This window comes from Xiphophorus maculatus, chromosome 2 (genome assembly GCF_002775205.1).
Source record: "Xiphophorus maculatus strain JP 163 A chromosome 2, X_maculatus-5.0-male, whole genome shotgun sequence".
Classification (NCBI taxonomy): Eukaryota; Metazoa; Chordata; class Actinopteri; order Cyprinodontiformes; family Poeciliidae; genus Xiphophorus; species Xiphophorus maculatus.
In genome coordinates, this window is record NC_036444.1 from 20,910,423 (window position 1) to 20,919,853 (window position 9,431).

At 43.1% G+C, this 9,431-nt stretch overlaps 1 protein-coding gene across 2 annotated transcripts; it reads right to left on the reverse strand.

The window, feature by feature from the left end:
• Positions 1-768: 768 nt before the first annotated feature.
• Positions 769-8,481, reverse strand: taf3 (TATA-box binding protein associated factor 3). Of its 2 annotated transcripts, none has more exons than XM_023346246.1 (7): positions 8,122-8,481; positions 7,513-7,755; positions 3,915-5,746; positions 3,756-3,838; positions 2,743-3,013; positions 2,464-2,570; positions 769-1,699 (listed from the first exon to the last, which is right to left on the reverse strand). In XM_023346246.1, the coding sequence occupies exons 1-7, from the start codon at positions 8,285-8,287 to the stop codon at positions 1,585-1,587; spliced, it is 2,817 nt and encodes a 938-aa protein (XP_023202014.1). In that variant the 5' UTR covers positions 8,288-8,481; the 3' UTR covers positions 769-1,584. The 2 variants fall into 2 exon arrangements, with proteins under 2 accessions (XP_023202014.1, XP_014329141.1); XM_014473655.2 differs by having other exon boundaries at positions 3,915-5,749.
• Between the last annotated feature and the right edge of the window lie 950 nt (positions 8,482-9,431).

Genomic DNA, 9,431 nt, shown 5'->3' on the forward strand with positions numbered 1-9,431 from the left:
CTTTGTTCGACTTTTTCCAAATCGAAGGTCCGTCCTCTTTTTCAGTGTATTTTGCCAAATGTGTGCTCCATTTATTTATTTATATCCAATAAAGAGATTTTTAGTGGCCATTGTTTCAACTATGAAGACGAATAAAAACTCTTAATATAATTCATTTCTCATTGCAGCATTACAATCTCAGGCTAAATGTTTTTGTTTTGTTCTGCTTTTAGCACAAATAGTGACATAAGGGTAACAAACCAAGGTTCAATTTAGCAAAAGAAGATTTAGGAAACATTTTGAAACCTGATGCATATTAATAAACATTATATGAGCTTTAAAAATCCATCTGGTCACGTCTTCCCTCAAATCAAAAGGCAGTTCAGCTGCTGCTCTTTGAACAAAATGAACAATGAATAGATAAGTATAAGAATAATTAATAAAGAAATGACCTAATCATGTTTTTGTTTTTTTTTTAGCTTATCTTTATGCTTTTTTAAAGGTGGAAAACAGTTTCACAATAATACAGAAGGATTTTATTTGTACCTCATATCTGGAAAAGCCGGTAATGCGAATCAAGAGTGACACCGTGTGGTCATTTATGGAGGAGACGGGGGCATTTTAACTACAAATGGCAGAAGGCACATATTTTTTAAAATGCATTTAATGCACACAATGTTCTACTATTTTTAAATGTGTTTCTGCAAAGTAAGTTCAAACTAATTCTTCTTAAAAAAGAAAACGTGTTCGCAAACAGGCGCAGATGTGAAAATGATGCAGATGTGACGCTTTCTTTTTGAGTCTGTGGACGCACAGACTGTTCACCTTTAATATTGAAATATCAGCAAAAATGATTTACATTACGAGCACGGCTACAGTATATGACTCCGAGAATCCATGTGAAGAAAAAGAAAATAAAAATACAAAGTTCAAATTTAAAAAAAAAAAAAAATGTACAGAAATTACAAGGAAAAACAGTTGGATTTTAAAAACCGATAAGTGAAAGTGGTTCAAACGAGACGATCCTAAGAACAGAACGCACTTGGGTTCCAAGGTGGTATTTACATATTTATACATGCCTGATGCAATCATCTTTATATACATGACATTTCAATGGCACTGCAGGAAGCTGCAGAAGGGTCCGGCGGTGAGGCCCGGCCTTCCTGCAGAAGACGGGAAGCAAACAGACCGACGGTGGCAGACCTCTCCCAGGTTCAGCTCTGACTTTCTAAAAGTTCATGTGGTCTTCGCGGACAAAATCGGCAGGAAACAGCCAGCAAAACAGCCGGGGGAAACAAAAAAAATAATAATAACAGGCAAACGTTTTGCAGGTGATAAAGGAAAAACAGCCCCGCAGCAGGAGTAAGGCTGAGTATGTGCTGGTTAAAGCCGATTCCTCTCCCCGACTCACGGTGCATAGCGGCTGACCTCTTTTTAAAAAAAACAACCCCCAAAAAGTCACCGTCAGCCGCGGATTTTTAGTTATTCTTTTTTTGTTGTTTTTTTACAGCAGTGCCGCCAGCGATCAATAATGGCTTTATAGTTGAGGAAGTCCCAAATCTGTCCGTTTGTTTATTTTATTTTATTTTTTTTCTTTGCATAGTCTCAGTGGGGTTTGTGTTTCTTCTTCTTGTGTTTTTTGTCCTTCTTCTTGCTGGAACATTTTACGCAGAACCACGGCTGGTCCTCCGGGGGCGGCGTAAGGATCCCGACACAAGGCCTGAGCGGAAACGAGGAGACAGGAGTTCACACGGTGAGGATTTGTCTGCATTAGTGTTGACGCGACGCGGAAACGTTTGGCTGTCCTAAAGAACCAGTAAAGATGTGAATGAGTCAGAAACGTCTCACTTTTGGACCTTTAAGGTCCAAAAGTGTAGAAGTAGTTAATCTTTAATTATAGTAGCCTAACCAAAAATATATATATTATTTTGAATACACTTACTAGAGGAAATTAGTTCAATTCAGTGTTAGTTAATTAAGTTTAGGGCTGCAAATAACGATTATTCTGATGATTAATCGATTAGTCGGATAAGAAAAGTCGGCATATTGTGCAGAGTTTTTTTAAATTAAACTACAATATTAGCTTTTCCTATGAAATTATTAGAAATGCATTAAAAGACAGAAATTAGCAAATGATTAAATTCCTTTTTAAAATAAGAAAACAAACCTTTTATTGCCTAAAATGCAGCAACATAGCATTTTTTTAAAGTGAATTTGAACCAGCTGAATATTAAAGAAAATACCACTTGAGGAGTTTTGGGTAAAACATATCAACAGACAAAGAGGTTTTTATCTCGGATGTGAAATTCATATATTTTTTCTACAAATTTGGCTTAATTACTGTTCTAAATACGTTGATTTGTTTAGCAAACGGCCTCTTTTTGAGTCTGTGTACTCCAGTTAATGATTAATTGGTTACTCAATTATTCTATTGCGATTACTTTAATAATTGAAGTTAAAGAGGTTGATTAGCGCGTCTCTTACCAGTGATACCAGTCGTCACAATCGTCACATCCAATCATGGGGCTGCCGTCATCCGCTTTGTTACATCCAGGACAAATCCAGATTTGATTTCCCCATTCATCCCGGATCTGGGACACAAACGGACACCACAAAGGATTCCCGAGGGGTTCCACGTCAACTTAACAGCTGTTATGCAGATTTATTAGATTCACGCAAACGATGAATTATTTTTAAGGCGAAATGATTCATAATCCTCCAAACAGCACTGCGGTAAAACACGCTCCACTCATGGAAACCCACCACGTAAGTACTGACGGTCTCGGTTACGACGCTGCGGACCGGCGGCTTGACGGAGGCAGCAGGGGGCAGCATAGAGGGCAGAGGCAGCAGAGACCCTGGCGGGGCAGGAGCGGGCTGCAGCGGGGAGGCGGGTGGCAGAATGGGAACCACTGGGGGGAGAACCGGCGGAGGTGGCGGCGTCCGGGGACGGTTCCCGGGGGCCGATTTGGCAGCAGGAGTCTTGGTTCCTGGGGTCTTGGGCTCCGAGTTCGGAACCACTTTGCTGATAACGCTGGAGAAACAAACACAGGTTAGCATGAACCGCCTGGCCTCTTTGTGTCACGGTTCTGGCTCTGCTCTGCATCCACTGAACCAGAACCAAACACGGAGGAGCAGCATTCGGTTTCTGCGCTCCATCAATGTGGAACAAACTTCTAGAAAACAGCAAAACTGTTGAAACACTGAGCTCTTTTCAATCAAGGCTAAAAACCCATGTGATAATAACTGCAACATTGATCCATATCTTTCATATATATTTGCTGGGTGATTTTGATGGTGGCATTTGACAACATGTAATGTTTATTGCTGTTTCATAATTGGTTACTGTTTTTATAGTAACCAATTACTGTTGCTTGATTTGACTTACCTTGTCACAAAGATCATTTAAAAAAAATGAGCTCTACCACCAGAGATGAGTTTTAATTCCAGAAAAGAAAAAGTAAAAATATTTAAATTGCAGACAAGAGTGTGTAAAAATTTATAGAAAGTTAAGTGGAGGGAAAAAGTGTGGTAGAACAAAAAAGAGCACAGGCTGCAGGTATCTGCGCAAATATAATTTATCTGTGCGGTACTGTGTAATGAATCGATGCGACAATTCATTTCCACATTTGAATTGAATAACCTGACTTCAATTAAACTAGTCAATAATGTTCTGATCTGTTGAGATTCACCTGTAACGGTTTATATGCAGAAATCCAAGAGAATACAGGTTTCTGGATGGAGTTGGGGATCGTGGGAAACGTCGGCAGACTTACATTTTGTCCTGACCTGCTCCCACCCTGAGGGTCAGCCGGGGAATGACTGGAGACGGCAAGACGACTGGAGTCTCCATCTTCACCTGAGATGGCACCAGCAGCGTCACCGTTAGCAACCGCCCCACAAACAACAACAAACAAGCACAAGCCAACGGTTACCTTCTCCAGACGAATCTTCTCCTTCTCTTTTTCCTTCTCCTTCTCCCGTTTCTCCTTTTCTCTCTCCTTTTCCTTCCTTTTCTCCTCCTTCTCCCTCTCCTTCTCCTTGGCCTTTTCTCGCTCCTTGTCCTTGTCCTTGTCTTTCTTTTTCTTCTTCTCCTTCTTGTCCTTTTTCTTCTCCTTCTCCTTGCTCTTCACCTCCTTGTCGTGCAGGATGGGCGCTAACGACGGCAGCATGGAGGGCACCCGCAGGCAGGTCGAGGGGCTGAACAGCGGCGGGAGGTCGCTGAGGGAAAAGGTCGACAGCGCCGACTGTTTCTGCTTGTCCTCCTTGTTCCTGTCTTTATTCTTCTCCTTTTTGTCTTTGTCCTTCTTGCTTTTCTCCTTGTCCTTCTTCTTGTCTTTATGTTTCTCCCTCTCCTTCTTGGTGCCCTCTCCGTCTCTTGATTTTATTTTGATGGGGACCTCCGGCAGGGTGAACTCTCGCGGCATGAAGAGGTCGTCAACCTTGACATCCTTCCAAGGCATCTTGAGCTCCTTGGAGAACTCCTTGTTTTTGTCTCTGTTTTTCTCCTTGTTCTTCTCCTTCACCTTGCTCTTGTCCTTTTCCCGATCTTTGTCCTTCGGCTTGTCTTTCTCCTTCTTCTTCATCTTGGTCTTGAGGTCCTTCTTTAGCTTCTTCTTCACATCAGGCGGTGGCGGCGTGATCTTGCTCTTCTCCTCGAACACCTTGAGCAGCGGCTCGGGGGTGGGCGGAGAGGCCGATCCCGACGACACATACTCGGCTGGGATGGGGGGAGGAGGAGGTGGCGGGGCCGACGGACCGCCCTGGTTGGCTTTGCGGACAACTTCGTTGATCGAGTCGTCCAAAGTCCAGTTCCCGAGGCCTACGTGGACGTGTGGGTGAAGCGGCGTCGAAGTGTCCTTCATGAAACCGCCGATGCCGGCGGGGATCTTGGGCGTGGACGGCTCCATGATGGTCAGCCTCCTGGGGCTGGAGAAGCCGTTGCTGTCGGAGTCAGAGCCGGAGGAGAAGGCGAAGGGGTCGGGCTCGCGCTCAGCGCACGCTCTGGCGATCACGGCGTCGATGGAGTCGTCGATGGCCGTGTTGTCGGGCTCCAGCTTCTTGAACGAGACTTCGGGGAACTGGGGGTCGTCGTCGACCGGACGCTGGTGGACGATCTCCTTCCCCATCCTCTCGCTCAGAGCGGACAGCTTGTGCAGAGCTTCCACTTTGATCTGAGCTGGAGGCATTTTAAGCGAGCCCATCTTCGGGCTCTTCGGGCTTTTCGGACTCTTGGTCCTGCCCGGGGACTTTTTCCGCTCCTTAGAAGGTTTCGGAGAGTGTATGGGACTGCCTGCGACCGCAACAGGAAGCGCCCCTTTCGGGGACTTAGTTCGTTGCCTGCCGGGGGACGAGACCTTAGGCTTTCTAACCGGGACGGCGAGCGCCTTCTGGTCCGAGTGTTTGGGTAGGACCGGCAGAGGCCTGAAAGGAGGCAGGGGCCCGGATGGGGTTTCAGGCGACAGGGGGTCGAGGCTGTCGTGGGAAGGCAAAATGCCTGGCGGGACGCGCTGAGGGTTGAGGGAGGTAAGGGGCTCCCTGGGCTCCGCGCCCCACTCTGGGCTGAGACCGGGGTACATCCGTGGCCTCTTGGAGGTGGGCATCATGCCCAGGGCCGCGTCGGGACTGTCCAGGTGTCTCTTTAGCGGGTGGTTTTCGTCGTTGACCATTTCGTCTTCGTCTATTTCATCCTCGTCTTCTTCCAAGGCCACCTGCATGGCCTCAGCCGAGGTGCCCATGTCAGGAGGAACCTCTTCCTCCTCCTCTTCTGCTGAGCAAAGATAAAACAAACCAGATAAGCAACTCTAGCAACCTTAAAACCCATTTCTAACCCTGGAAAGGTTGGTGTACGCATTTGTGAACATCTTATAATAAAATGAACAGTTGACAAAAGGGCTTTTTGAGAGCATTAAAGAAAAACATCAATGTGTTCACTCATTTTAAAACCCAATCTGTCACTTTGAGTTGTGCAAAATGCAACAAAGAGAATACATTTTCTGAATCAACACCATTAGACTAACCAGGCCTGTATAGCAGATGAGCCTTCATTATGTGAAAGAGTTTTTGTTCACTGCACGGTTACAAAAACCCTGAAACAACACAGAGCACAGAAGACAGCAAAGACAGTCAAACTTACTCCAAAGGAAAAATGACGGACTCGCCCTTTAAATTGGATTCCTAAAACAAATACCAGCACAAGTTTAATTTGGAAAATGGATCAGCAGTTGGAGCAGAGTGTTTGCAGATCTTAACAAGCCGCACCTATTGGCAACCCTGTTGGTAGATGCACCTCCTTAAAAGATTCACATTTAATAAATCAACACAGTGATGGGCTAAAGATGCTGAGTCAGCTGGGTCTCAAATATATTTGGAGAACGTATAAATAAAAGAAGTGGACGAACAAAGATAACGCAAGACGGAAAATTCAGAGCAATGCGACAGTTTGCAATACGTTTCATATTTAAGGGCTTCAGTAAACTACAACAAGCCTCGGTTAAGGTCTCCTTCTATGACTCAACAGGAAAAAATGGCCTCCATGAGAGAGCTCCAAGTCCCAAAACCACTGCTGACCAAACAGGAGATAAAGACCCGCCTCACATTTACCAAAACAAACACAAAAAAAAATCTGATGTTCTCCCAAGACTTACAAGACTCAGAATGTGTGCATTCTGCATTCAGGACGACTTGCTGTGAGTGGTGGAACAAAGAAGTGTGGCAAACAGCAGTACGACCATCAGCTTGTGACTGATGCACAACTCTGAATGGATCTAAAAAAAAAAAGGTTTTCGAGTGGCCTAGTCAAAGTCCAGTCCTAAATTTGAGTAGGATTGTGTGGTGTAAACAGACATGCTTGAAAATCCTCAAAAATGGTTGAATTAGAACAATCCTGTACAGAAGAATGAAGCCAAAGTTCATCCACAGTAATTATTGCAATAAACGTTGATGTTGTTTTTTTTTCCTTATCAAATAATATATTATTAATAGCGTAGTAATGTAAAACGATCCTCTCAAAGACTAATACATGTTAATTTTATGAAAAGCCCTTAACACGGGAACTTTAAACATCCAAAATAAAACACGACAACCAAAAATAATAATTAATAAAAACAACTTACAACGGAAACCATAAATAAAATGGATTATGAAGGTCCTACAAACAAAATTAACCTTCGAGAAAATAATCAGCAGAATTGAAAATAATTATTGAGCTCATTTTAATTTATCATGCGATTACTTAATTAATTGTGACAGGCTCAAGGCTCACTTTCAAATACTTGACGGCAGCTATCGCCATGAAGGCGTGAAGCAACCAGTTATTAGGTGACGGTTATACTGTAATAACAGTCCGTCTTGGTTTGGACAGATTATTTCCTTTAGTAAATGAAAACAACTCATCGGAAAACCAACATTGCAGTTCGTCAAGTTATCGTTGTTGCAAAAACTTGCACTATGTTCAGAACCATTTAAAACAGAAGAAATCTGGAAGGGAGAATAATACTTTTTCACAGTACTCTAGTCAACAAGCATGCTGACCTTCTTGTAAGGAGACCAGAGGCGGCATGTGCTCTGGGATGTAATCCTTTCTCTCCTCTGCATCTCTGACTCCAGGCTGAGGAAACTGCAGGACGTTGTTCTTGTTGAGGGGAAAGAGCGGCGTCTGATGGGTGAACGCCACGGGCTCCAGGTTGTTGACGTAGTCTTCCAGCTCGCTCAGGTTGACCCCCATCAGTCTGAAGGCCTGGCCGAGGTCGTCCAGAACCGGGTCTGTTCTTCCGTCTACAAACACGGGATCAAAACAAGAAGGTAAACCTTTAATCTGTAAGTTTAGGGCTGGATAATCTGACTGGAAGCAGAAGCTGGAGATGATCAACAAGTTTTAGAGTGAACTAAATGAACACTTCAGATGAATTACACAAAACGAAAGCGCGTTTCACTTGTTCTTAGTGAAAATAACCGTAAAGTAAGCATAGTGACCACTGAGGTGTGTGGAAGCCGGTCAGGTATTAAGTTACTGCACTTTTTGACACATCAGCCTTTGCTAGGGGGCGCTACTGAAGGGAACAAGTCAACAACAACGTGATCGACAACTTCTGGTTTATTGGAGCAAAAGAAAGTAATCAGAGTATGAAACAGAGAACTTACACAGCTCAGAGTAGCGATGGCAAACCCTTGCCAGCTGCTGGATGTACCTGTGCAGCACATCGGACAGCAGATCGCAGGCTGTGAGCTGCACCGCATCCCAGCCCAGAGCCTGGCAGATCTGCGCCACCGAAACACGCAGCAGCGAGCGGGCATAGTTCTCGCACATCTCGCTGGCTTCGCTACGGTGAAAAATACCACTCAGTTCCGTTTCAAAGACATGACCCCGGTCTTCATGTTTCACCGAACCCCCAACGGACCAGGGGAAACCCACTATCTCGGTTAGTTTTGGACATTTACTTTAGTAGATATATTGGCGCTTTCGCCAGGGTCGCCATCTTGATTTCATCGGTAAAACCCATCCCGGAGGTCTAGTCTGCACATGCGCAAAAGTGATTGTCAGTCAGGGATGGGAATTGGGTAGATGTGAAGAGATCCGAACCTTTTGGCTAAGTTCAGCAAAGCGAGATGAATGTTTCATTTTTTTGGTTTTTATAATTAGGTCTGATTTTATGTAATTAGTCTTTTGCTTTAATGTTTATATATATATATATATATATATATATATATATATATATATATATATATATATATATATATATATATATAAACATTAAAGGGTTTGCAAGATATATAAACATATTGCATATATGGACATGCTCCTTACACTTCAGGATGCCATTTGACATTATATATATATATATATACATATATATACTACTACTACTACTATACTACTATTGCAACTAGAATATTCTAGTTGCAATAGTAGTATAGTAGTAGTAGTAGTATATATATATACATATATATACTACTACTACTACTATACTACTATTGCAACTAGAATATTCTAGTTGCAATATTCTAAAGCAATATTCTAGAATATTGCTTTTATTCTAGTGCATAAAAGCAATAGAATAAACAACAATCTATAACATATATCTGAATATGTATCCTTCCATCAAATATGCTGTCTTTAAATTGTCCCTCCCCTTGATTTATCCTGATGATCCTCATCCTGGCTTCTGTAATTTTCTAACTTAGCCCAGATTGATTGATTTTATCACCGATTCTGGTCTGTCATCACTTGACACGCCAGAGGCTGTCTGTGGCTGTTTCAGCTCCTCAATAGCTCCCTCTGCCGTCACAATATGCAACGATCACACAGTGTAACACTGCACTTCCTTTATTTATTTTTTTTGTAATGATCTTTAACTCCTTATGATGGGCGAGTGAGACACGGAGCTTAAGGGAGAGTGACAACTGACTATCCTTCATTAGTGTGTAACAAATATTAAGGTCACGTGTGCAAA

Coding starts and splice junctions, on each gene's coding strand:
- taf3 (XM_014473655.2), bottom strand. CDS start 8,287: ATGTGCGAGAACTATGCCCGCTCGCTGCTGCGTGTTTCGGTGGCGCAG. Junction 5,750..7,512: donor TCTGGTCTCCTTACAAGAAG/GTCAGCATGCTT, acceptor ATCTTTGCTCAG/CAGAAGAGGAGGAGGAAGAG. Junction 3,014..3,755: donor GGAGCAGGTCAGGACAAAAT/GTAAGTCTGCCG, acceptor TTGTTTCTCCAG/CGTTATCAGCAAAGTGGTTC.